The sequence below is a fragment of the Pimephales promelas genome, chromosome 7 (assembly GCF_988280905.1).
Source record: "Pimephales promelas chromosome 7, fPimPro1.hap1.1, whole genome shotgun sequence".
NCBI lineage: Eukaryota > Metazoa > Chordata > Actinopteri > Cypriniformes > Leuciscidae > Pimephales > Pimephales promelas.
Window position 1 is genome coordinate 25149464 of NC_142775.1, and position 27882 is coordinate 25177345.

Here is a 27882-nt window from a genome sequence, read left to right on the forward strand (position 1 = left end):
GTAAATGTGCTGTTTTTTTCAACAGCAAGAATACGAGATAAGTGCCAGTACATTCAGACGTAGCCTACTACCTCCAGTAACCGCTAGAGAACACTGTTGTGCATGATGTAAAGTTACTAGATAAAATATTTCCTAAATGTACCGAAACTGACATGAAATGGTTATTCCAGACCGCAATCTCCATTTTTAATGTGTGTTGATTTTTTAACCTTTTTTATTTTATGTAAAAGTTTGCCATTTATTGCATAAGTTACAAACATAAATTTGTTCATACAATACACACAGTATATTTACAAGTTAGCCTATAAAAAACTAATGGTGCTGGTTGGTGTCTCACTTCTAGGGGTTTTTATTGGGCCATTTGAAAAGACCGGACTCAGGGGTGGGTTTGTTTTCTGCTTCACACACTGTTGAACATTCACAACTGCACGAGGAGTGAACATTCAGTTTGCAAGCCTGTCAAAAAACTTCTGACTTAAGAATTGAGTTCTTAATGTCAGCAGAATGAAGATCGATATTCATAATCATATTTTACCAAAGGAATGGCCCGACCTGAAACAGGTAGGTTGCTTAAAGTGTTGAAGTTATCTTGGGTCATCATGGGTTAACCAGGATTAAGTGGCTTATAACATATTTGTCATTTTTTCAGTTATTTAACTTGCAGTTGCCTTGCTTCTTTAGATAAACTTGCTTCTTTAGATAAATTAGTTCAGTCAAAACTGTAGCACTTTGAGGTTTTTCTTTTAAAATGTAAGGTGCTTTTACAAATAAAATGTATTATTATTATTATTTATTATTATTAAACCTCTATTTTTTAAGCATACATTGCCCCTGCTGGATTTTGTTATGTTTAGGTCAGCTCTACCTTAAAGTTAATTTAATATAGGCCTACTGGTAGGCCTATATAAAGTGTGCCTGTCCAAATATAAAGGAAATCTGCTTTTCCTATTTTTAGATTCTATGTTAATGTTAAAAATGTATTTCAATACTAAAAGTGACACGACAAGACGCGGCCACAGATTTACTCATAATATGTATGCATCTGTTAAACATTAATGAAAGGGTTTGATCACTAACCCTGACCTTTCTTGCTTGTTTATCTGACTGCGCCAAGGAATATTTCTATTAATCATTTCCCATGTCTTAACAAGCAAATTAAAGCCAAGTTAATTTATTTATTCAATCATTTATTGCCATAGCAAAAGTGTAATATTTTGATAGCATAAAATTTCATTATAAAATTAACTTCAATATTGACATTTCATGTTTCTCAGAGGTATGGATATGATGGATTCATTCAACTCCACCATCACTGCAAAGTAAGTTTAAAAATCTGCACTGGAACATCCCATACACTCTTTTATAAATGACCATCGCTCACAGAGAAAATCAGCTCAATTTGCAGTTTAGGCTGATGATAATGGAAGAACACCAGCTGGATGGAAAAGGTTCTGCATGCTTGGCTATAGATCCAGCTGGCATGAGCTCTTCCTGAGAGAAAGTGTGTGTTTGTGTGTATGTGTGTATGTGTGTGTGTGTGTGTGTGTGTGTGTTACGACCCCCATGAGGAATGAGTGGGCAGCAGAGACGGATCTGATCCTCCACTCAGAGCAGGAGGATGTTAAAACTTCTGCCAGCCTTTTTATGTAGCCTACCTGCAGACCTTTAGAGTAATTGAATTGCTCTGTACTGCATTTCTGCTGGTGTCTCTGGTGGTTTCTGGTTCTGACTCTGACTCTGAATTCTGTTCTACGTTGCAATTGGAAGAACTATTTTAAAACTGAATAAACATAATTTGGGGAAATGCTCATTAAGCAGTCCAGTTTTTTTTTTTTTTTGCTTGAATTCCTAATCAGGCAATAGTGCTTTTCTTTAACCTTTTCTTTCATATTTTTGAGATTATCAGTCAGGGGTGTTAGTGTGTGTGTGGAAAAAGAGGACAGCAGGCCTTCCCTGGGCTCCTTGAGAGCAGCTATAGAGCTCCACATGGGGTTTAGCTTCAGTAAAGTAGCCGAGAAAAAAAAACGGATCATCTTGAGCACAATGCGGCTGCTGACATTAACACACACATAGATCTTACCATTTCAACTGTGCCTTATAAACTAATAAACAAACAACAATATAGAGTAGTACAACTTTTTAAATAAACTATATTTGGTTGAATGAGTGACACGTATTCAAAGATAATCCATTTCCTTTGATCTGCAAATAAACATTGATTCCTGGTGTAAAAAGACCTTGTCATGCCAGAAACTTTGTCCCTCTTCTCGTTCCAAAGTCCTTTGCATTGTATTACTGTGTGAATTAGACTTTGCTCTCCACTGCCACCAAGTGGCTGAAAATACTAACTGTCATGTAGAAATGTCAGAAATTCACTGAAATATCAAATGGAAAATGGATTCTTATAATGGAAAAATGATTCTTAAAAGAAAGACCATGGGTTTTCTGTGTACCAGGGAGAAGCTAAAATGATGAAGGACGGAAAATTGTTTAGAGTGATCCAAGAGAACTGCTGGGATGCAGATGCTCGGATTCTGGATATGGACAAACATGGTAAAGAGTGAAACACACTGATAAAGTGCGTGTGTGTGTGTGTGTGTGTGTGTGTGTGTGTGTGTGTGTAGAAATATATTTTAATTCTTATTCATGTTTATTTCTACTTTTTTACTTTTTTGTTTTATTTATTGCAGATATTTGTATTCATTTTTTTTTTTTTTTTTTCAGGAGTGACAGTACAGGCGCTATCCACTGTGCCGGTGATGTTCAGCTACTGGGTAAGAATCAGTGTAAAAATGAACCAAACTCTTGGTTTCAATTACACCTTCCTGCCATAAAACCCATTTTACAGTACTACTATAAAGTCTATTATTTCAGACTAATAGTCTTATGCATTTCTTAAGGCTAAACCCCATGACACACTGGACCTGTGTGGGATTCTGAACGATGATCTGGCTGCTACAGTGAAGCGATACCCAAAGCGTTTTGTTGGGCTGGGCACTTTGCCCATGCAGGCCCCAGATCTAGCTGTACAAGAGATGAGTCGGTGTGTGAATCAGCTAGGCTTTCCTGGAGTGCAAATTGGCTCTCATATAAACACATGGGACCTCAATGCCCCAGAGCTATATCCTGTCTATGCTGTAAGTACATTTGCCTTTAGTAGAACATGCTTCATCCACACTAAAGCATTTGGTATTTTTGTTTTTTTGTTTGTTTGTTTTTGTGTTTTTGTTTTTTTTTTGTCAAGTCATTCAGTTTTGTCTCAGTGTGTGTGGGGCATTTTAAAAGTATTTTGCCTCTTATGACAGGCCGCTGAGAAACTCAACTGCTCGATATTTGTGCATCCGTGGGACATGCAGACAGATGGCAGAATGGCAAAATACTGGCTGCCTTGGTTAGTTGGTGGGTTTGATTGAGTGTCTTGACATGACATTCTACAGTTTTTTATATTTCATTTCATTTAAATTATGTATTCTCTTTTCATGGTAATGCAACACGAATTTCCACAACAGCAATTTAACAAATCCAAACAAACAGAATAAAAATACATCCTATGACAAGAAGAACAGGAGTAGGATGAAGAAGAAAAAAAATCTTATAATAAAAATAGAAATACAAATTAGATTGCCTCACCAACATGACAAAAGATAACAACAACAACAAAAATAACAAAATAGATATAATCTACTTTCAATTTTAAACAAACAAAAACAACAATGATGCAATGACAACTCTAGCAACAAAAATAACAAAACAATGGGACCATCATTGTTGATTTAATTTGATCAATTTTCACATTCATCTTTATATACATTAAGTATATTCTGTTTATACTTGTATTTAAATTGTAGAATGTTTGAACAACATTTTAGATTATAATTCCATCTTTTCACGCACCAGAAACACACATTTGTTTGAGGGTATTTCCTGCAAAAGGTTGTTTAAATATTTAATAGCAGATTGTGATCATTTTTATTGAATCAGTTGTATTGAAGACTATATCCAAGTCGTTGTTTGATCCCAGTTATTTCTGACAGGTATGCCAGCAGAAACTACAATGGCAGTTTGTTCCATGATTTTTGGAGGTGTTTTTGAAAGATTTCCCAAACTTAAGGTCTGCTTTGCTCACGGAGGTAAAAAATAATAATAATAATTTATAATCATGATGTCATGTACAGCAAAACAGCAGAAAGGATAACCTTGAACTATAAATAGAATACAATTTTTTTTTTTTTTTTTTTTTTTTTTGTGAAGTGGTTGTGGTGTTATAGTTCATACTTTGTGTTCCAGGTGGTGCTTTTCCATACACCATTGGCCGAATTGAGCATGGCTTTAAAGTGCGCCCTGATCTTTGTGCTGTCGACAACAAAATCAACCCACGCAAATACATAGGATCTTTCTACACTGACTCTCTTGTGCATGACCCACTTTCACTGAAGTTACTCATGGATGTCATAGGAAAGGTAGTTATTTTAATATTTATACTGTGCCAGCATTAATGCCACAGCAACACCACTAGTGAACTCTAACTGATGAAATGGCAATAGCTGTGTGTGCAGGACCTGCAGGTGCTACATGTGTGCAGGACCTTTGTATTCTAGTAATAAAAAAAACTGTGCAGCAAAATAAATATAATTCACCTCTGTTTTATGTGCTATTTTAGTTTTAATAAAGAATTTTGCTTTTTGCAGGATAAAGTGATGTTAGGAACAGATTACCCATTTCCACTGGGGGAACTGGAGCCAGGCGCATTGATTCAATCCATGGATGAGTTTGATAGTTTGCTAAAGGTATAAGAATCTATCTATCTATCTATCTATCTATCTATCTATCTATCTATCTATCTATCTATCTATCTATCTATCTATCTATCTATCTATCTATCTATCTATCTATCTATCTATCTATCTATCTATCTATCTATCTATCTATATGTATCTATCTATCTATATATCATCTATCTGAACACACTAAGTTTTATTTCAAATTGCAAATACATGAATTAATATATTGCACATAAAATGTTGGTATACTGTATATAAAATGTAGGCTACATGTATATAAATAATGTTTAATAATGATAATACTGTAATTAAGTTATTAAAGTGCATATAGAGCATACTAATATCCAAATGCTTGTCATTTTACAGCTTATCTTCACTCTTCTACTCTTTTGTTTAGGATAAACTGCTTGCTGGGAATGCTTTGGATTTTTTAGGACTGTCAAGAAAACAGTTTGAGTGACTGGTCAGTTGTAGCCTATTGATGTATATCAGAACAGAAGTGATTTAGCTGGATAAGATGAGAATTAAACCATATAGGCAGAGTTGGGGAGTGCAAATTATTTTGTCTGAGCTATGATAATAATAATAATAATATTTTCTCACATTGTAGGCCTATTTGTCTTATCTTATCATTTTAGTGTAGAATGAGCAAAGCTGTGTGTTGATAGGATGACAAAAAGTTTTCATTTCATTTCATTTCAAATGTTTTGGGTGATTCACTACATTGTGCAAACTTGCAATTTTGTGATATTGTGGGTTGTGATATTCCAGCAAACAGTTACAAAAACACTTACAGTTTTGAGAATGTTAAAACTGTTTAAAAATGTGCCAAAGAGATTAAGAAAAACTGTAATACTATACATACATTTGAATTTCTGCCACAAAATGCTAAAGGATGATGCCGTTTAAAGAAGGAGTCTGGTGTTTGCTTTGAATAAATCAAAAAGGCTTTTGATAAAACATTTTGTGTCTTTCGCTGTTCTTTAACCACTCAGTTTATAGTATTTCTTTAACCACTCAGTTTATGTACACCTATGAGTCATGACAGCATCATTCATACTATAAATATAAACTATAGAAGTTAGAACTATATCATTTTATAGTTCTGTAGTTTTCATAAACTACAGTTCCCAGCAGCAACGCGTTGTGAGACGTAGGCTACGTCAAGGACATGACGTATGTGAAAATACGTGACGCTCGCTCTCTGTTCGTTTGCTGGACGGTAATGGCGGCGTGCCGGGGATCATCGTCCAAATGGTTTTTCACCCGGGAACAGCTCGAAACCACCCCGTCCCGTCGCTGCGGAGTGGAGCCAGACAGAGAGCTGTCCTATCGACAGCAAGCCGCGAATCTTATTCAGGACATGGGCCAGAGACTAAATGTGTATCCTTCATAGTAACGTTAGCTAATTACGCGTTGTTCAACAGCAGGCCCATTTGTGTCTCTCGCTGCGACTGTTTGTTTTACTTTTACACCTGTAATATATCTAATCTGGCATTTCAGTTTCGTGAATATATGTAACGTTAATAGTTGTGACCTCGGCTGAAATTATTAGAGATTGTCAGTTTATCCTCGTTAGCAATTAGGCTGGTGCTAATTCATGTTAATGTTCTACTAATGACTGACGTACAATTTGTATATTTACATGTTGGCTAGACATGATTATAAGCTAACTTTAGTTGTTACTCGATTTGTGTTTATGTTGTATTTGCTAATACGCGCGACATCACGCATCTCACGCGTTATGCCCATAGGGTTATGTCAATGGCACGCGGGCAGGCCGGTTACCGTAAATATTAAAGCCGCCCTGCACTACTAACGTTAAACCTGTCAAAATACGAATTATGTGATTTTTTTTTTCGGGGTTTGTTAAAATGCGTACATTTGCTTTACGACCTTGTATCAATACGAAACACGAATACGTAGTTGTACATAAATGGCTGAAGTTACGTAATCCTACGTTTTCCTTAACTCTAAAAATCAGTTCTCAACTCACAATAAATACTGCCATTGTTTACATGCACAGATTTTATATGTACCACTCTTTCACCAAATTCCACAGAAATGTAAGTTTCATGTTTCCATCCACACTGCCTGCATCCATTGAATGTAACATTTTTAACCATTTGAATATTCATGAGCTTCTGTGTTTAATTTCATCTGGAGTGTAAGAATGTTTCCACTGTGCTGGCATTGCAACCATAAATGCAGCTTTTAAAATTAAAGTGGAATGGAAACATAGCATTCTGTGTTAAGTCACGATGAACATGTGAGAGACACTGGTCATATCTGGTCTACTACACAGCTGTGATATTTTTTATTTTATTTTTTTTTTAGTTTCTTGAAATCACACTGGTGATGCTGATGTTTTAAAGGATTAGTGCACCCTAAAAGTAACATTTTGTCATCAGTTACTCACACTCATGTTGATCATGTCGATCCAAATCCATAAGTCTTTCATTCATATTTAAAACGCAAATAAACATCATTAAAATGAAACCTGTTGAGATAATGTCCTTCCTTTGAGTCCATTCATCTAAAACATGCGAGAACCAGCCTCATTGGTTCCTGCAAGTCAAGCAAACATGTTTGAGCTTCTGTTTACCATTTTTGATGCGTTTTATTTTAGTGTTTTTATATGAAAGCCTAATTAAATCGGGTTCATATAAAGCATTTGTGTCTCTTCAGAAAACTAATCCGCTCAATTCATATTGATTTCTTTTACTATATTTTTATGAACTTTTTTTAAAGCATCAATGTTTTGAGTGAATGGACTTTTAATGGTGAAAGAAATCTCTCAGGTTTCATTAAAAGTGTCTTCATTTGGGTTTTGAAGTTATCAAAAGTTTTATTCGCTTGGAATAAAATGAGGGTGAGTAATTGAGGATATGACTTTCATTTTAGGGGGAAATAGCCTAACCCTTGAAAGTAGACTTGCATCTTTCAATGTGACCATGTCTTTTCTTTCCTCTACAGACCATCTCCCCAACAACTTTATTTCTGGCTGCAAAAGTTGAAGAGCAACCACGGAAACTCGAACATGTCATCAAAGTAGCGCATGCTTGTTTAAACCCACAAGAGCCTCCTCTGGATACTAAGAGTAATGTAAGTCATGGGTATTTTTATTGATTCTATTTTCTCCACCTTTTCATCATACTGAATAATTTCCGGTACACATGCCTCCATAAGAGTGTTTAGATTCTGTCGCTACAGAATCAGGCGTCTCACTAGTCAACTCTACACAACTCGACTTTGATCATGGGTTTCTCATCTGCCAAATGTTTTTTTGTTTGTTTTAATTTGTTTTATTTTTTTATCAGATGTATGTCATATCCATTAATTAACAAAAGTAAAGGTTAGTTCAACAAAAGTGAAAAGTATCAACGTTTACTCGCGCTACACCCTGATAAACCAAATTAATGTATGCTTGCTTTTATGTAGGGCTGTGCAATTTGATCACGATATAATGTTTCATATCGTTAGGTATTGATAATTATTGATATTTTTATAGCTTTTTTTAAGACAAGTTAAATTTAAACCAAATTTAGACAAGTGAATTTAAACCACTGTTTTTTTTTTTTTTTTATCCTCATTATTAAGGCAAAAAACAAATTATATTAGTTTTAGCTGTCAAAAATGTAAACAAAAATATCATCTTTATGTCTTCTATTAAGATAAAAAAGTAAATTTTAAAGAAACTCTTGAATTTGAATAAAATGTTACAAAATGTGTGCAGTTAACGTAGAACAATCAAGGCAAACTTTGAGATAGATCAACATCTGTAATTAGTAGGAGTGTAATGGTTCACAAAATTCTTGGTTCGGTTTGATACACAATTGTGTCACGGTTCGGTACGTTTTCGATACAGCAGAAAGAAAGAAATACCAGAGGAATTTCCTTGATTTAAAAAAAAAAAATGTATTAAAAGAAACATTTTTTAAATAAGTGTGAGTTATCCTACATCTTGAAACTTAAGTTTTATAAATGAGATTAATCTTTGAAGGATAAACAATGTTTTGGTCATCACATTAAAAATAACTTTTAAATATGGTCATATTTGAGTTTTGAAGTGCTGGAAAAAGATATGTGACGTACTTGAAAGCATTTTACTATTCCAGCCAAACATGGTTACAGTTAGTGTTAGTACATTAAATCCATGGTGAATGTTGCTGATCTGTGGACTTAAAGTGTAAATTGCAGGTTACATTTTTCACGAAGATAATGCAGTGTGCTTACTAAACAAAGATAAGAACCACCCACCATTGTTTTCTTGTTTTTTTATACCAAAATGCTGAATATAATATGAAAAGTTGGTACTTTTTACACTCCCCCTCCCTTCCGCTAAGCTGGGCGTGTAATCATAAAAGGGACTCCAAGCCTAGAGTTACTGTTAATCTAACGGCAAGTAGGCTAGTAATTATATAGAAATGTTTTTGTTTTTTTTTAATTCAGAAGTGATGAATGAAATAACTCAATTGTAAACATACTCATGTGTGCTGGCTTCAAGAGGACCATGATCCTGCCTGAACAAATGGGTTCAGACAGCATGCGTCAAAACCCAACGCATTCTCATCCTTTAACGTCATATAGAACGCTATATGCAAAAACGGCACTATACTACGCACATGGCACCCGTTATCGTTAATATAACGCGCTGTGAGGGCTAAGTTTAGGTGTGGAGTAGGGTGTGCGTCATATTCACGCTAAAGGATTCAGGACCTCTTGGGTTCGCGTATTATATTAACGATAAAGGGTGCCATGTGCGTAGTATATCGCCGTTTTTGCATATGACGTTAAAGGATGAGAACAGGCTGCAAAACCAGGATATGCTGCGTGAGGCACGTCACATTTTCCAGTCACAGGTCGAGCTGTTCCCTTTGGCTTGTTCCCTAATGTTATCCAGGTTAGCACGAGGCTAACCTAGGCTAGCTCCAGCTAATCACCAGGACACCTGGCCAACCCTCCCCTCATTTTCCTCACACCAAGAATTGATAATTGATAAATTGTAGGGCTGTGGTCCATCAAGAATTTGATGGTTCCCCACCTCCTCAGTCTCTCAGTGGTTCTCCATAGTCAAGCCACAAACAGTAGGAATCTAGAGTATGGGTTGCTACTCCCTCTTATGACGTCATCACCCAGTTACTGTAAATAACACGCTACCTTTGAAACCCTTAGAAGTTATTTTAATGTATTTTAAGACAGAAATGTTTAAATATATACATATTGAGCACTTTAATTTACACATGAATTGGTTGTGGTGGTTAACCTGCAATTTACACTTTAAAGCCTAGTTAATGGCCAATGTTTTTCCTGGTTTCTACGCCAGTGCTGTTTGATTATAGAGATCTACAGTTAATAATGGAGCAATTTGAATGCTTCTCACTAGATCTCGCAGTGATGTTATTACGTCTGTGGTGAATTCAAATGCTTTCTGTACTGGATCTTAGCGCTGTGTAGTAACAGTGTCTCTTGTTTAAGATTGACTTGCGCTGCACTGACATTGGTCCAAACTGAGCGTGAAGTTCGAAATGAGTAGTAAGGTTTTCGTCCCACGTTCATTCCGTTTGCCTTTTGATGTTGGGCAACATTGTGTTGGTCACGCCATCTTTAACTTCGCGTTCCACGGTCGAATGGAACGCACCTTCAGTCAACATGTGTTGGAGAGTACAGTTCATGGTTACATAGCAACGACAGACGCCATGGGAGCGCAAACGCTTTGGAAAGGAGACAGTATGGAATCATGGGTAGCAATATTCAGTTTGAAATGTAATATCACTGTGTGAAGTTGACCCCGCCCCCACCCACCCTGTCAATCACTGCGTGAAGTTGGCCCCACCCACCCTGTGAATATACTTAATAAAATAGAAATGGGAGATGGTCATACATCACTTGAGTCACTTTATTGAACATTACAATCAGTTGTGAAGAAATAAAGAGTGGTCACATTTTTCACTATGAATTTGATCCGAAAAATAAATAATTTTGCTCGAGTTTTTGCTTGAACGTGTTAAACATATCTAATAATTTGTGTAATACATTTAAATTTTAATTTAGAGACTTGCAAAGTATTAAAATATGTATTCAATTTACATATTTAAACTGATATATGAAATGGCAAATTTTAATTTTGCACCAACGTTGTACAAATATAATGGTAAATGTACATTTAAATACAGAAATGCATTGCCATTTTACATTTCACATAATTACATTTCAAATTGAATGTTGCTACCCCTATGCTTCCATATTCCGCGTGTTTGTAGACGCGATATGTAAACGGCCCCTAAGATCTACCGGCGATGTGGGTGCATTTTAATGAAAATATCGAGCGCTATATCGAACGTTTTTTTTTTTTTTATTGTTCCCGACAATGGTTTAATGTTGATAAATACTGAGACCGGTTTATCGTCCAGCCCTACTTTATTCACTTGAAGTTTCATAAGCACTTAATAGACCTCATTAAATATGGTCAAGAGAAGCGTGAGAATTGATTAGTTTTGATCTTGCCTGTCATGCAAGCACTTTTGAGCTTTCTTTTGACCATATTTACAAGCTTGGAGCGACAAAGGGTAAATTATGACAATTAAAATTGTTGGGTGAACTATACCTTTAACTACTCTAACTAACCATTTAAGGAGGACAGATTAAAGAAATGCCTCTAATATTTCTCTACATTCCCGTTCATGTGAAACTCACAGACTCCCTTTCATTCTCCAGCAATGATGTAAATGAGGCTTACAACCGAAAATGGACTAGTGAGACACTGACGTTAGACATCCAGTGTGTCAGTGCTAGGACATAAAACTCCCTTAAATAAGGAAAATATCATCTTGAGGGTCTTAATTTATAAAAAAAAAAGTGTTAAATTGTTAAGCAAAAAATTAGTGTTGCCTGTAATTGGAATTATGCAGAGAATTCTGTTTATTGGATGAAGATATAGAAAGACACATTACAAGCCTCATGTAATGATTGTCTATTGAACTTCAGGCATACCTCCAGCAAGCTCAAGAGCTGGTGATACTTGAAACCATAGTGCTGCAGACTTTAGGTAAGTCTATGGAAGGAGGTTCCTTTGAACTGAATATTAGAGTGAACATAGAGGCTTGCTGACAGCGGTTCACCTTTGAAAAAAGTTTGAATTAAAAAAAAAGCATTTCCACTCAGTTTTTGACTGGAAAGTTGTATCATCATTGCTAAATTTAAAGACAGAATGATGATCTTAAGCTTTGTTGCAATGAAGTGAAATTGATTTTCAGTTAATCTTGGATCTCCTGATTATTTTGCAACAGGACACATGGGTATCAATGATTCTGCATTGTTTTAAAGGCTTTGTTCTAACTAATGCATGGTTCTTTCATGATCTACAGGTGTTGAGAATCGTGTGATTCAGTTAGGAATTAAATTCATGTGCTTTATATTGCAGGCTTTGAAATAACAATTGAACATCCACACACTGATGTTGTGAAATGTTCCCAGCTAGTCCGAGGTATAGACTTTACTTCACATGCTCTCTGCAATCACCATTAGAAATAAAACAGTGCTGACTTAATCTAGTAATCTGAACTTTTGGCTTTTGAACTATGGCTAAGCATGCAGTTCATGGAGAGGTAAACCTCACTGATTTGAGTGTAATTAGGTCTCATTTTTACTTCCATGTAGAGTTTTACTCACTCTTTTACCTTCCTCTTTCTCTGTGTTTGCTTTCACAGCAAGCAAGGATCTGGCACAGACTTCCTATTTCATGGCTACCAACAGGTTGTTATCCAGAACCTCATTTGTTGCACTGTGACTGCACACTATAGCTTCCTTTACTGCAGGTTACCCTACCAGTGTCCAACACCCTCTTTGCACCGGTGGCTACTGGGACGCCCCCCCCTCTCAAACATGCCCTCAGATCGGGGTGGGGAGGGGGTCCGGCGGCACCGGCCCCGGTTGCAGTGCGGTGTATTGTACGAGGGATCATTGTTGGCACAGAGGGGTTGAATGCACAATGTGAAGTGTAGTGGTGCTCTTGAACCTCACGTTTGCTCGGTTACAGAAGTGCATTTGTCTAAAAAAGACACTTTGGTAGCCTGAATAGCAGCTAAAGATTACACAGATGTAAACATTACATAGAAGTTCTCACGGTAAGTACCCAGACCCCCTTGTTTTTTTCTTATGATTTTGTTATTTTTAAAGTGATAATTAAACCATGTTTTGGTCTTTCATATTCAAACTATTTAGAAGTTTTTTTTTGTTTGTTTTTGTTTTTGTCATTCAATGCCTGAATTGCCTGAATTGATTTGTGAGATGAAGCCATCTGTTGTGCTTCCATTGTGATGTACTTGTGTTTAATGCAAGCAAACCCATTAAGGACCTGTTTGAATTTGTACATTTAAAGAATTGTTTCAGTGGCTATGTATTTGTATACGCCCTATAATCTATAAAAAAAATTGTCTATATCAGGTGTGTAACTTAAGGTCCTTAAAGGGTGTAGTCTTCCTTGTAATTGAATCAAATAGAATAATTTGATTTTGTGTGTGTTCCCCCTCATTGTGTATTTATTGTCTTCATTAAGTTAGGTTAGTTGTCATCATTAGTATATGCCCATTTTTTGCTTAGGGATACTGCAACACTATATGCGATGTCTGAACATGGGACTAGAGCAGCATATGTTTAACACGGGGTTTGCACATAAAAGGGACGTTCTCAAACAAGAGCAAGTTACCCAAAGGACGTGGACTTTTTAACAGAATTGATAAATCAGCCCCAGTTTCATATGGCCAATGACAGTTGATGGATGATCTAATCATTTATACTCATTTATACTATTTTTTTTTTTTTTTTTTTTTGCATTTAAAAGCTCCTCTTACCCCATGTCCAAACATTGATTCTGTTCTGTAGCACAAGGTTACCATCCAGCTTTGACTGAGGCTTCAGTTTATTTGTATTCATTTTCAAAAGACAGTAAAACACATTTAAAAAAAAAAATTAGCATGTTGGCTGAGAAATGTCTTAATCTTCTTCTTCAGGGACTATTAATGCAGTTTTTCTTCTGTCATCAGTATAGCAGAACAAGTGACAGGGCAAATTCACAGAGATTAAAAAATAAGCACTTAATGAGGCCAAACGGCTTTATGCCTTTCATGACATAGGTTTACATACAGTTCACATACATGTGGTAAATATGGATGGTAACCATATGCTTGTTTGCTTCACTGTTCCCTATGATTCTGTTGACTGCAGGCCTTTACACCTGTTATTGAATGTACTTTTTTTTTTTTTTGTCAGTAGTATCAAGTTTACCCTTGATTATGAGTAACAAACCTATTATTTTTTTGCTAGCACAGTTTTAATTCCTCATAGTAGAATTTATTTTATAAACTCTTGTTTTAAGACTTTTTACTGATATTCTAAACTTCAAATGTAGGTATGCTACAATCGATCAACTGCTGATAAGAATTGGCTGACTGCAGTCTGACAGTAGGCCTTGTAGACCATTTCCCCTAAGCCTTTCTGTGTATCCTTGTATGGATATGTTGAGTAAGCCTACTTGTTTTTTTTTTTTTTTTCAACTTACAATCAATATTGTATGGATCTTGATCAGAGCATCCCTTCTCATGTCTTTTGCCATTCAGATTGTCACAAAATATGAACAGTAGATTTGAAGGGAAATGCTTTAATTATAATGTCCAAATTGTAAAATGTGACTAAATTGCATGCTGCTATATGAAGTAGTTTCTGAACTGTGCAAGCAAATTTTGGAAGTATGTTGCTCAGAATTGGGGAACATCTTAGTGCCTAATGCTTTCTTAACTTTAATACTTTCTAGATGTTCAACATTGCATTCCATCTTTTCAGCAATTGATCATGTTGTGCTCTTTCTTTGTTGTCTTTTTTCTTCCTCCATGACGTGCTGCTCTTGCAGTCTGCACCTCACCACCTTCTGCTTGCAGTACAAGCCCACAGTCATCGCCTGTGTTTGCATTCACCTGGCTTGCAAGTGGTCCAACTGGGAGATCCCCGTTTCCACTGATGGAAAGCACTGGTGGGAGTATGTGGACAACTTAGTTACACTTGAACTTCTTGATGGTAAATGGACATTCCCCTAAATTACCATATAAGGGTAATTTTGTCCTATTTCTTAGTCACCCATGATTTATATTCATTTGAATTTTGTTGTAGAACTGACCCACGAGTTTCTGCAGATACTGGAGAAGACACCTAGCAGGTTAAAGAGGATTCGTAACTGGAGGGTGAGCAGTTAGACTAAATCATCCATTGGGTGTCTTTACATTGTCAAACGTAGTTAAATTACACACAGTTGCAATATTTATTTCTAGGCTACACAAGCGGCTAAGAAGCCCAAATCAGATGGTCAGGGCTCAGATAGCAGCTCTTTAGCGGGACCTTCGTTAACCCAGGACCTCTCCTTGATGGATGCCCTTCCTGGGGTCTCTACAAGTACAGCATTCTCCAAAGCCTCCACATCTTTCCCAGTGACCCTGCCAGGCAACTCAAGCAGCAGTCTTTCTCTTGATTCTATTGCCAGCATGCAGGGAACCGCTTACACTTACACCGCCCCCAGTGACTGGCCTCAGGACCAAGTACGCTCAGACCTGTATTCTGTCAAACAACTTCCCCCACACACATCTATGCACCCACATCGGCCTGACAAAAGTACAGAGATCAACCCTGCCAAACACGAACACAAGTCCAGTGGTGGTGCCAAGCACCAGGCAACAACCTATCCTGCAGCACCCACACAGAAAATGTCTCTGGACAAGTACAGGGAGAAACACGCTGCTGAACTGGCGGTGCAGAAACGCAGGCAAGAGCAGCAGAGTATTGAGACTGAGGTCTATGTTGCTCCAGCACAGACAGATTACCGCAAACATTTACCCCAACTATCTCTGGGGCAGCAGGGAGCAGGAGTCACCACTGCCTCACCCATAAAGATGAAACTGCCTGTCGCTGGGCAGGACAAGCTCCTGGACAAACGTGAAAAAGGTAGCTCTTTAAAACTGCGTCTTCCAGTCCCCTCTCAAACCGAGAAAGGGGGATCAAGTAAGGAGGAGCTAAAAATGAAAATAAAGGTGTCCTCTGAGCGGCACAGCTCCTCAGATGAGGGTGCTGCAAAGAGCAAACATTCCAGCCCGCTTGTGAGCAAGGAGAAACACAGAGACCACTCAACCCATCGTCACCATCACAAACACAGCCACTCGCACACTCACACACATAGCGGCAATGGCAGGAGCATCCTCGAGCCACCCGCAGCTAGTTCGGCCCTTAGGAGCCCATTAGGTTCTGTTGCTGATGGTGCAAGCTCAGCTTCCAGTTCCTCACGCAAGAGGGTGAACCCCGACGCCAGCCACAATCACCACTCCAAAAAGAACAAAAGCTCCAAAGGCGGTACAGGTAGTTCCTCTCATTGTTCATCTGTTCAGCTGTGTGTGTCATCTCACAACTCTGTTCCTAACCTTCCCTTCCCCCCTCCCCGTCACATACCAGGTGGGCTACGGACATCTCAACACCCTAGTGAAACTGGCCAGGAAACCAGTGGAGAGCCATGGCCCTGATGGCGACGGCCTTGCTAATGGCCAACACAGAGACTACAAAGATACTTTTGACATGCTTGATTCGCTGTTAAGTGCCCATGGAATGGACTCTTGAACTGATAGGAAAAGAGGATAAAATATAAAAGAAAAATCAAGCATAGATTTAATTATTAAGAAGAGAAAAAAACAGCAATGAAGAGAAAGAAAATAAAAATGCTTCCCGATCTTCTGGCAGTTCGGTTAAGTCTCGCCATCTCTGTGTAACTGCTGCTTCTTTCTCAGTATTCCCTCATGAACAGTCAGTATGAATGCTTAAGCCAGTATGTGAAATTCAGGGCCATTCTAGTTTTAAAAAAAAAAATCTTTACGTGATAAAAATAAGTAATGAAAGTTTTGCCACAGTGAAAATTTATATGACTGAAAGCAGCCTCTAAAAAGACTGACACTCCTCTCATTTGTTAGTTAGAAGGAATGCAGAATCAATATTTAAGTTCCATAGTTCCTTAAATGTTTTTTTTTTTTTTTTTTGTTACCTTCCCCTCATCTGATACCCTCTGTATGAGCTGCATGTCTAAAATGAAAGGGACGAGTTGTTTACAGAATGTGGAGAAAAATGTACATACATTCTTGTATGATAAAAGCTGTACCATAACTTCTCAGGTTTGGAGCTGCTTGTAAAATGTATATATATACATATATATAAATATATGGGGGTGGAGGGGATTTTGTGACTCGTTGTTAGAATCTGTCGTTGGCATTTCTAGCACAGCCTTCCAGTGATGTTTGAACTGGTGTTCCCTGTTCCAGAAGAGGGTGAACTAGCAGGCGATCTACACCCTGCCAATTACCTGGCATGTTGTCAGGCCATGCAATTTGTACCTTTTTTGACCTTCAAGATGACCTTAAGCTGGATGCCAAAGGTTGTGCCTCAAAAAGTGTAGTTCTATGAAGTTTACATAACCTTCGCTGTGAAGTGCATTTTTATATATTTCTTGGCTTGAAGCAGTAGCCTATTTGTGCAACTCTGTAAGTCAATAACAAATAACAAGAAAAAGGTGGGTAAAAAGAGATTGATTTCATTATCACATTTCTGACCCAAAGAGATCTGGGCTTTCATAGGCCCTCAACATTATTTCTGAATACGGATGAATGGTTTTGATCTTTTGATTTAGATTTTTTTTCGGTGAGGCTATTCGTAAACGAGGCCAGCATTGTACAAACCATCATTTTACTTTTGATCACTGAATTGCAGTTGGACAAGGCAAGTGCAAACCCTGGCACTTCCCCCTCACCCCCATTTTATTTAGATTTAATAAATGATATGGTTTCCACTACCTTAACCTCAGTCTTTGTGTATTTGATCATTTGTGTTAAAAGCTTATCGCCATGTTTGTCAAATTACTACGTACGGTTCTTTAATGTTTTAGTAAATTATATTTTCCCCATGTCAAATGTTGGGTCACATGGTCAATTTGCATTGTATCATTGTTTTAAAAATGTACTTTTTGATTTGGTGAATAAGTTTTCAGTTCATTGGTCTATTGCAGGTTTGGCTGTGATGAGAGATGAATGAATGTCTTAGCAGTTCCTCTGCTGACGGTCGTTGCCTTGGATCTCTGCAAACAGAAAATATTTCCCACTTACAAAACACACAGGAAGCGTGTGGAAAACAGGCTGAATATATACAGTGGATTTAAAAACTTCACAAAAAGAACCAGAGCAAATATTTCTTGATTTTTGAGTAAAAGAGCAATGTACCTGGTTAGGCAAGCCTGGACAAAGTGCTTTGCATGTGTAGAGTAGTCATCAGACAGAGAAGGCATTAAGCCCTTTCTAGCTCCAATATAAAAAAGGGCTGCCATCTTGTTCATGTGTGCAAGGGGTGGTTTTCCTGTGGCCATTTCAAACACAGTGCAGCCAATGCTCCAGATGTCCGATTTCCGTCCATGACCTGTCTCGCTTATCACCTCTGGTGCCATCCAGTATGGAGTACCATGCACAGACTTCAAAAGGTCACTCTTACTTCCATTTGAAGTCTGAAGACAGCTAAGACGACGAGCACAACCAAAGTCGATTAACTTGATCACTCCAGTGGGCATAAGCATGATGTTGTTTCCCTTCAGATCCCTATGGATGACCCTGTTGGCATGAAGATAGGCAACACCTTCCAGAATCTGTTGAGTGTATAGAACAAAGACCTTCTCTGGCAATGGTCCAAACCGGCTCAGGATATTTGCGATGGAGCCACCTGGAACATACTCCATGAATATGCTTACAGTGTTCTCACAGAGAGCTGTTCCCAAGAAACCAATTATGTTAGTGTGATGAAGGTTCTTAAGAAGCTCCACCTCTCTTTCCAGGCGAACGTACTCTTTTTCTGCCATCTCTGAAGTTGAAGCGTCCAGTGCCACCTGTTTTACTGCAATCAGCTGGCCTTGACTGGTTAGCCCACAATACACCTATAAATTAAAATATAGAACAAAATGAGAAACATAAAACCTTTATATCAGGTTGTACTTGGAGAACATTTTGAAAATCATTTTTATTTTAAAGCTAAAAATGGTGCTTTGAAATGTTTATCATTTAAACACCTACTGTCCCAAAAGCTCCTTTACCCAGAACCTCTCCTTTTGTCCATGTAATAGCATCATGTGAGCAAGATTCGAGAGTGTTGTGTAGTTCACCTGAGGAAACACCCTGATGGATGAAAGAAACTCAATGTGACAAGAATATCGACTTAAGGAATGAGGTAGTCATCCCTGCTTTTGGAGAGCTACCATCCTGCAGAGTTCAACTCCAACCCCAATAAAATGCACCGATACCAGCAAATCAATGTGTTGCAAGCAGTTGTATTGAAGCAGGTTGGAGCTGAAGTCAGCAGGAAAGGAGCCCTCTAGCAAGGACCATTGCTGGCAATTCTGACTCAATGTACAATTGAAATATGTTAAACGTTACCTTATTTAGAAATGTCTTAAATTTTGAAGGCAAGTTATGTTTAAACTCTGTGCCATCTCCATTTTCAGTCTTGAGTGTTTCAACATCTCTTTTCTCAAGTGAGATCAACTTCTCTGCCAAAGACCGCAGCAGGTCATCAGTGAGAAGTCCATCACTGGCTTCATCTGGAAACCTCTGGTGCACAGGTGACACTGTTCCGTCACTTGTCCATGTATTGATCAGTGGCTGCGTGGGCAATCTGCTCACACATGATATTTCAGGTTCACTTTTAACACCTGCATCCATTGGAGTCTGTGCTTGATGTATTATGTCCGTAATGAGATTTGTTTTGGGCACAGTGTTGGAAAGAACTTCTTCTATCACTGACAGTATGGAAGTACATTGTCTTTCCATGCCTGAAATTTCCCTCCCATCACCCGTAATGATGGGCATTTCAGATTTCTTCTGGACGGTTCCACAAGTAGAAGTTATAATGACATGGCATTTATTCTCTGAAGGAGGAGGGTGTTTCTTCATCCCTTTGGTAACATTATCCCTCCGCTTGAGATGCCTGCACTTGCCTCGATTGGATCTCTCAGGTTGCGCTTGTTTCCTTCGGTTAACCTCCACTGTATTTTGGTCCCTCGGTTTTCCATTTATCTGTCTTTTAACTTGAAGCGCTGTATGAACCTGTCTTGCTTTCTCCGCTGAACAGTCTACTCTGAGATTTTCATACATTGGAGTTGCAAACATTTCATAGATTGCTGGACCTTCATCTCCCTGACTGATCTTAAGAAACATGTCATTGTAAGTGACATAATCGACAGCTGACCTTGCTCGCTGTGCTACTCCTGGTGCAGGCTTTTTGGGTGCCCTTGCACTTCTCGGATCTCTGTGAATTTGCTTTTGACTGTTATTGTTTACTTTCTTCTCATCACTTGACCTTGTGTGCTGAAAAGGTTCAGAGGTCCTTTTTGTGGTTGGGGCTACATCTGCTGTTTTTTTGCGAGCTATTGTAGGTGCTCTTGGCAAATATTTGTTAGTTGTCTCTCTTGCAGTGACTAGGCTTGTGGGTTTACATTCTCTAAGTTGCAGCTTTGATTGAATTGGTGAATTTATCCTGTTCCTTGTACTTTTAACAGTACTTTGATTTCTGTGTGCCAGAACATTGAATGACTGGTTTGTCTGAATAAATGGTTTGCCTTTCCTGTCATTTCCTTTTGTTTTTTTAACTGGTTTGTTCTTTCCATCTGTAGTTTGTTCTACTTCAGTAAAATCCACAGTGGTAAAGTGCTTCTCATCTTCGATAAAACAGGATTCTCTGACTAAAGGATGTATTTCCCTAACTATGCTTTTGTGTCCTTCAGAAACAGAGCAGCAGTCTAAAGTTGGACACTTTCCGTGAAGATCCTTTGAGTTTTCAATTGTTTTGGAAGACTTGGAAGATCTCGTATTAGCCTCGATCTCCCTGACAGTCAATGATTCGATAGCTGTATAATCTTTATTGTTGTCTGAAATTATATTGTGTTTATCTTTTGTGGTATTGCTAATTACAGAACTGACTAAATCCTGAAAATCCAAATAGGTCCCTAATTCCAAATTGAGTGACTTCTCTAATCCCACATGTATCTTGTGTGCATCTTGAGGCACAGTCTCATCCTCCTCTTGGCTACTACTGCTGCAGGAGTTGCTCTCTTCACTGCCCGCTCTGGTGCCTCTGGATCTTCGGGAAGACTGGCTTGAGTTCCTTTCCAATCGTCTCCCAGATTGTGATGAGATGGGCAAGATGCTGCTTTGTGTTAAGATCAGTGGGTGCTCGAGGCTTGAACGTCCAGAACCATCCGTGTATCTATTGTCCAGAGGAGTGAGATGTTTGGGTGTCCTTGAACATAGAGTAGGTGGCGTCTGGTAATCACATCACAATAATCAAAATGCTATTAAAGTCAAGATTTTTTACTTGTATTATTTCTATTTTTATAAGATTTCCCTCACCTTTTTCCTGTTATTGTCATCCCCTGTGTCAACAGCTTTAAGTCCTGTAGTTAATTAAGAAGTTTTATTATATGCTTTCCCTTCGTGTGACAACCTTCTCAGAACAGAATCGTTCATTCATGGCAATCAAATTTGCACACAGACAACTTAAAAGTAGAGTAGCCCCATTAACTAAGCAAGTACTTGTCCTCATTTTTGGTCACACCAACCACAAGGTAGGCAACGTACATTTTGTTTGAAAAATACTTCTTGAACATTCTGCAAGCCTTCCCCTTGTAGATCATACAAATTATTAGTGGAGATGCAGAGTAGTTTCTGAGCAGCTCAGTGGTAGGCTAATGTCCATAACATTACCCCAGCTGATCAAAATTCTGGGGTCTGCTGAAATCAGACATTGGGGGTTGAAGATGCACAGCAGCTGGTTCATCCTGTCATAAAATCCCAAGGATGTTTTGCAAATGATGGTTGCTCAAAACAGTTGCTCTCACTATTATGAAAATTATGGAGAGGCTGTTCTTCATGCTCTACCTACTCCTACCTATGTCAGGATTCTGTTCTCTGAAATTCTGACTTGTCCAGCTTCTTATTCTGTTTTTCTAATTGTCACAATCTCCAGGCAATACAAGTAAATGTCCCCTGGATCACACTACCCTAATAATACAGAAATGACTAACACTGGCACTACTTCCCTTCTTGTTCATCACATACTCAGTGCCTTTCTAGATGTTCTTTAGAAACAATAGAGAGTGATATAGAATTTCTTGAGCACTGGGAAAGCAGTGAAACTAACATTCAAATTAATCTGGACTAGTTGAGGAGCTACACCAGGACTCTTGATTCTGGCTATTAACACATCTCCTTTGGTGAACTCCATAGTACTCCATGATCTGTAGCTACCTTCTGGATTGCATGCAGTTTTACTAAAGACAGACGCTGGCAAAATTATCAGTTTACTGCTCAAATCATCACTGCCCATACATTCTATTCAGAGTGGATGACCTAAATGGTGACATTTTTTCACAATCACAACAGAATATCAAAATACTGCCCTAAAATCACTAGCAGAAAGGCAGCACAATATAAACAAATCAGATACCGAACTCAACGTGGTGGGACGATGGCAGATAAGACTTTCAATTCAGTAGAAAAATGTCTCTTTATAACATAAGGATCACGTCCAACATAATGTTGTGATTTTCTACTTATACCTTTCTTAACCAGCACAGTACGGACTTTCCTCCATCTTGCTCCATTCTGCTTTTCACTTCCTGCCCTCCAACTGAACTCATCATCAGAATCACATGACTGCAAACAAGCTATTAGCCTTAACTCAAGGACCAACTTGCATTTCAGCTGATGCATGTAAGTACAATTTTAATGTTTTACTGTGCTTGTTTTTCCAATGTATTCTGTCAAACTGCATTCCAGGAAGTGCATTTATGCATTATTTATATGTCTTTCTGTACATATCTATTTATCAGCTTCTGTAATTTTTTTAATACTAGATTTTTTTCCGCAAGTAACAACTGTCTATACTTACTGTTATGAATGTTAGCCCGTGCTTTCAGCAGCACACTTGCATCAAGAAGAGGGTTCATCAGCATTGGTGCAGATTTGCTGAGCTGAGTGGCATGAGCAGCAGGGAGAACGGGTATTGAGGAGGAAGTCAAACTGAGAGATGGATGCAAAGGCCTTACTTTACCCCAGTCTTTTCTACTGCTCCATAGGCTGGGTAAGGATGAAGTCCGACTGAGTGAAAAATTTACATTAGCATGGTTATATTTTTCAAATATAAAAACTCTCTATTTCTATTAAATTTCTATTCTAAAAAGTAAGGGCAGAGCTAAATCTAACACCCTCCCCCTCTCTCTCTGGCACACCCTGGAATCATAGTCTTATGTTGACGACGGCTTGATCCTGTAACTGTACTCCTCTGTATAGTCTTTGTGTAGAAATGAGAGGGAGCCACTGAATGGACATGGGGTTTCATGCAGGCAGATTGTTTGTGAGGGCAGTTTGTTTGTGCAGTTTATGTATACACAACTGCTGGTGTTGGTGTTTAAGTCTGATTTGTTGACTCATGATTGGCTCTCCTGTTTATCTGAATGCTAATTTAGTTTGAGGAAGTGATGAATGAGTGTGTATGCAGTCAGATGCAGTCATAACCTGCTTCGTTTCATCTCATCTTTGTCTTGTCTGATGTCCATCTTTGGCTCCATACAACCCTCAAAGCAAATCCTGTTATCTGCAGACATCCAAATACACTCTCTAGGTGAAAACTATAGGGTCATATGAAACGTTCCTATGGTTCTACTGTAGAGCTAGTATAAAAACTCACAAAAAACTAGATCCACTATCCACAGAAAACACTAAAACCAATACAAATAAATTAAATCCACCAACATTTTAAGATCTATATATCATCTTACATAAATATTTTTTAATGAAATGTCAAAATGTCCCTAGAAGCATTAATCCTTTTATCATATACACATAGACATCACTTTTCATATATATATATATATATATATATATATATATATATATATATATATATATATATATATCCATGAATAAATTACATTTTAAATATATTAAAATGAAAACAGCTATTTTCAATTGTAATATATTTCCTAATATTACTGTGTATACTGTATTTTGGATCACATAAATGCAACCTTGTGAGCTTTTCTGTTAAAAAAACATTTAATACAGTTTACTGACCCCAAAATTTGCGTGTGTGTACACAAAGAAAATTACCTTTCATAAAGTCTGTCCTCTCTAAAGTAGCCCGAGCCTCACTGAAACCAAATGTTTTACAGTTCCTCTGAGTCTTACATAATCCTTATCTGCAAATTCAGAGGTTCTCTGCTGATGACTCGGTGTAGTCTGAGTCGGTCGAAACAGAGGAGCCCAAAAAGCAGAGTCAGACACACCCCTCCTATTGTCATGGATCCTCTGAGGGATAGGCTGAGAGTCTGAGGCTGCAGTGTGTGTGTGTGTGTGTGTGTGTGTGTGTGTGTGTGTGTGTGTGTGTGTGTGTGTGTGTGTGTGTGTGTGTGTGTGTGTGTGTGTGTGTGTGTGTGTGTGTGTGTGTGTGTGTGTGTGTGTGTGTGTGTGTGTGTGTGTGTGTGTGTGTGTGTGTTTCAGGGTGATGGTTACTGCCAAAGGGGGTGTTTGAAAGCCCAGTGAACACAGAGAATCACTGTCCTTCTGGAATGATTCAGCAGGTGTACAGTACCTCTGACATTCTGTCTAGGATGAGCACAATTAATGTTTGTTAAGTCTATTCCAGCAACTCACCTTGGTGGATGTCTGCATTGTTCTTTTGAGCAATGATTATATCAGCTGATTCTTTCTACAAAAAAAAAAAAATTAAACAGAAGTTGCAATAGTCTTTTCTTCCCTATTCTGATGTATATCTGAGTGAAACGGCTTCTTGAACAAGACCAAAAAATATAGGACTGGACTCGATTTTGTCTATCGGTAATTGATTGGATCATTGTGGTTTGCTATTACTGTGATCTTATGTGAGTGACAGGTTGTCCTGCCCTCAAGCCGAAAAACATCATTAGGGAAAAGAAGTGATATCGTTGCAAGAAGGTAAGTTATTTTGATTAACTATTTTCCCGCCATTGATGGAATTTTCCATTGTTTGACACAACGCTTCCCAGCCATTGATAGAATGTTTTTACTGTTTATACGGCCTTCTGAAAAAGTATAAAATCTCCAGATCAAATCATGTTTAAAAAAGAAACCGAGACGAGTAATAAAAGTATTGCTTATGTACGCTGTAGTCTTTGACAAAACGTGATTTTCTCGACATTCAACTGTTGATAAAAAAGAAAGCATTAAGCAAGACTTTGTTTAAAGCAGAATGCTCTGTTAATTCTTTTGAATATATTGCATCTATATTCATACAGCAAAATATTCTGGGGGGCCATTACTGATTTGTAAAAAAAATATCAAAAATGCTTATGGTGACTGGCAACAGGTGGCATAATTGGTGGCAGGGAAAGAGTTAGTTTATGAGGGCGCATGAATTTAAAAAAAAAGTTTATCGATAAATCATTTATAATAAATACAGCAATATTTCTTGAAATATTTGAAATGTCAATTTTGATTTCATGGTTACTTTAAAGTTCAGAAAAGGAAAGGTGGTTTAAAATGACAGCTGGTATGCACCAAGAAACAAAACTGCATAAAAGCTGTAAGGGTTGACCGTCCCATACAATTACCTCTTACAGAATCACACATGACTAATTCACCTGTTGACTACTGACCATCTGGAGGTGGTCCGTTAAATCAACTAACAAACACCATCATTAGCCAGCTGTGATGCCTGCTGTGACCAAGGCTCAGCCAAATGGAACGTCATGAACGGCTTAATTAAAACATTTAAATGTAGCAAATAAACTACATTTAACTGGTATTGCCTTTACAGTCCCACTGATACATATTTATTATTTTATGCAGCTTATGCTGTAAATATATGTCCGCTTTTGTTTACAAAGTTCACAAGGATTTCTGTGTGAGACACTGGCAATATTCACTGCATTAATTAGTAAGTCGTGTTAAAGCACCTGACCTTCATCTTATCTGAAACTGGTGTGCAGCTGCCACGTGTAGGACAGCAGCTGGAGTGTACAGAAGGACTCGTTGACCAATAAGACTCGTCCAGACACGAGAATATTGTATCTCCAAAATACAATACAAACACTAAAATGAGTAAATGCATCGAGAACATAAACTGGTTTCTAAATGAAAAGAAAAGTGTTTACCTGTTTGCATTGAAGACTCCATTATTTTAAAGAGATCTTCCTTCTTGGTGCTCTTGATCTGAGAGACGTACCACAAAGCAGTGTGACCTCTCCGATCAAGCATCCTTGTGTCACTGGAAATCAGAACACGTGGATCAGTGAGAGGCCTACGAAATCAAATACCTTACAGATCCAAGAAGTAAAAATAATAACTGTAGGCTTAATAAAATTGAAATAGGTTTCCTTACGCCTGAAGAGACACAAGTTCCTTCACCACTTCCACGGGTTGATATTCCCATGGCATCTCCAGTCCTTCAAACAGATCCACATCCCTTACAGCCAGCATCAGTGGGGTCAGACCATCTCTGCTCTGTTTATTTAAGTCCATCAAGTCTGTCCGGGCCTGCAACACATAAACAATATTAGACTCGTTTGTTGTAATTCCTTCCAGCCATTGCCTGAGGTGAGTGTAAAAATATATCATGACAGATGGCCAATACTGATCCATCAGAGATCTCCCTATGGAGTCTGGCCTGCTTTGTCTGATATCACATTTCAAGCAGTCAAATGGCAAGTGTAAGTTAAAGTCTGAGCTGCTCACCATCAGGTCCTGTAGACAGTAGAGATCTCCCCACCAGGCTGCTAGTGAGAGCTGCCTCTGGCGTGGTACGTCTCTCATCATAGCCATCAACAGCTCCCCCTGGAGTGCTGGTTGACTAACATGAAGAGCTGTCTGGTTGCTATGGTTACAAAGTGTAGCGTCAGCTCCTCTTTCCAGAAGGAAATGCATCACCTGTGTTCAAAATGTATGTTTGAGTAGTTTGAGCAATGCACTGATGGTGGTGATATTAAGACCAACATCACGATTGCAAGTGCGATATTACAACAATTAAATATATTAAATAATTAAATACAACAAATAAAAACAATAAGTTAATATGGAGTAACCTACATGGCATTCCCAGTTACTTTACTATGTTTGTTCCACTAGTGAAAATCGTTCAAATTGAAGCAACATCAAAATTATATGTTGCCATTGTGCTGTGCCTGTGGATGAGTCAGTAATTTTGAACTAATTGGTTGAGTAAATGATTCAATGACACACTCATAAACACTTGGCTATTCAAAATTACCTTCATTGCACCATTTTCTAAATACTACTCTAATAGATCCCACTAAATGAGTGAGTGAAAACTTTTTATTCATTTTGGCCGTTCATTTACACAACAACAGGGATTTGGAAGCCAGACGATTGAAAATGATACAAATACAAAACGTAAGTTTGTGAAAAAAGTTGCGTCATGCACACGTGTTCAGTAGCCGTATAGTGTTTTTTTTTTTTTTCTTTTTTTACAAAGTGACATCACCAACTATTGCCCTGGCATGCATAATACAGCATTTTTAGTCATTTTCACAGATTCACGTGAATGGGAATCACTCTGAAAACGGCGTCTGTACGCAAAAAACGCACAGAAAAAAAAGTTTCAATTTTTAGTACATTGTTGTTGTGTAAACATACCATGAGTGCAGTGGAAGTGCTCTTCTGTCAAGATGTGGGAATTCATTCACCTTGACTCTCACAGTGCATGTATTCTCTAGTGCAGCGGTCGGTAACCTTATGGATAATTACTGAAGTGCGCACCTCTGGTCACATGAATGGTTTGTCGAATCTGTGCACTAGGACAGTTTAAAATCTCACACTTTTTAATAGTATTATATCACCTAACTTATAAAAAAAGGCTGTGTGACTATGATGAATAGTTATCTCAAAATGTACATCTGAATGCAAGTTTGAGGGACTTTAACTAAATGAAATAGTGAATCATGAGACAGGTCAATTTCTTCCCAGGAGTAGATCCCCTGCTCCAGCCCCAGAGT

At 38.0% G+C, this 27882-nt stretch overlaps 3 protein-coding genes across 5 annotated transcripts; 2 read left to right on the top strand and 1 right to left on the bottom strand.

Annotated features, from left to right (window-relative positions):
• The first annotated feature begins 382 nt into the window (after positions 1–382).
• acmsd (aminocarboxymuconate semialdehyde decarboxylase) lies at positions 383–5741 on the top strand. 2 transcript variants are annotated; one of them, XM_089133255.1, is made up of 10 exons: positions 383–561; positions 1275–1319; positions 2457–2553; positions 2725–2774; positions 2901–3137; positions 3306–3399; positions 4035–4130; positions 4288–4460; positions 4689–4787; positions 5148–5217. In XM_089133255.1, exons 1-10 carry the CDS (start codon positions 505–507, stop codon positions 5181–5183), a joined length of 984 nt encoding a protein of 327 aa, XP_088989381.1. In that variant the 5' UTR covers positions 383–504; the 3' UTR covers positions 5184–5217. The 2 variants fall into 2 exon arrangements, with proteins under 2 accessions (XP_088989381.1, XP_039511623.1); XM_039655689.2 differs by having other exon boundaries at positions 384–561; positions 5179–5741.
• Positions 5742–5966: 225 nt separating this feature from the next.
• Positions 5967–17658, top strand: ccnt2a (cyclin T2a). Its single transcript, XM_039655375.2, is given in 10 exon segments — positions 5967–6164; positions 6766–6847; positions 7758–7886; positions 11769–11829; positions 12205–12267; positions 12491–12536; positions 14689–14852; positions 14946–15016; positions 15104–16254; positions 16256–17658. Coding segments are annotated over 10 exon segments (2103 nt in total). The 5' UTR covers positions 5967–6006; the 3' UTR covers positions 16434–17658.
• map3k19 (mitogen-activated protein kinase kinase kinase 19) lies at positions 16674–26858 on the bottom strand. 2 transcript variants are annotated; one of them, XM_089133256.1, is made up of 12 exons: positions 26606–26858; positions 26253–26407; positions 26026–26138; positions 25833–25942; positions 24548–24602; positions 23411–23489; positions 22785–22993; positions 21245–21288; positions 19274–21157; positions 18914–19015; positions 18077–18777; positions 16674–17934 (listed from the first exon to the last, which is right to left on the bottom strand). In XM_089133256.1, exons 1-12 carry the CDS (start codon positions 26792–26794, stop codon positions 17844–17846), a joined length of 3732 nt encoding a protein of 1243 aa, XP_088989382.1. In that variant the 5' UTR covers positions 26795–26858; the 3' UTR covers positions 16674–17843. The 2 variants fall into 2 exon arrangements, with proteins under 2 accessions (XP_088989382.1, XP_088989383.1); XM_089133257.1 differs by lacking the exons at positions 25833–25942; positions 26253–26407; positions 26606–26858 and having other exon boundaries at positions 26026–26112.
• Positions 26859–27882: the final 1024 nt, after the last annotated feature.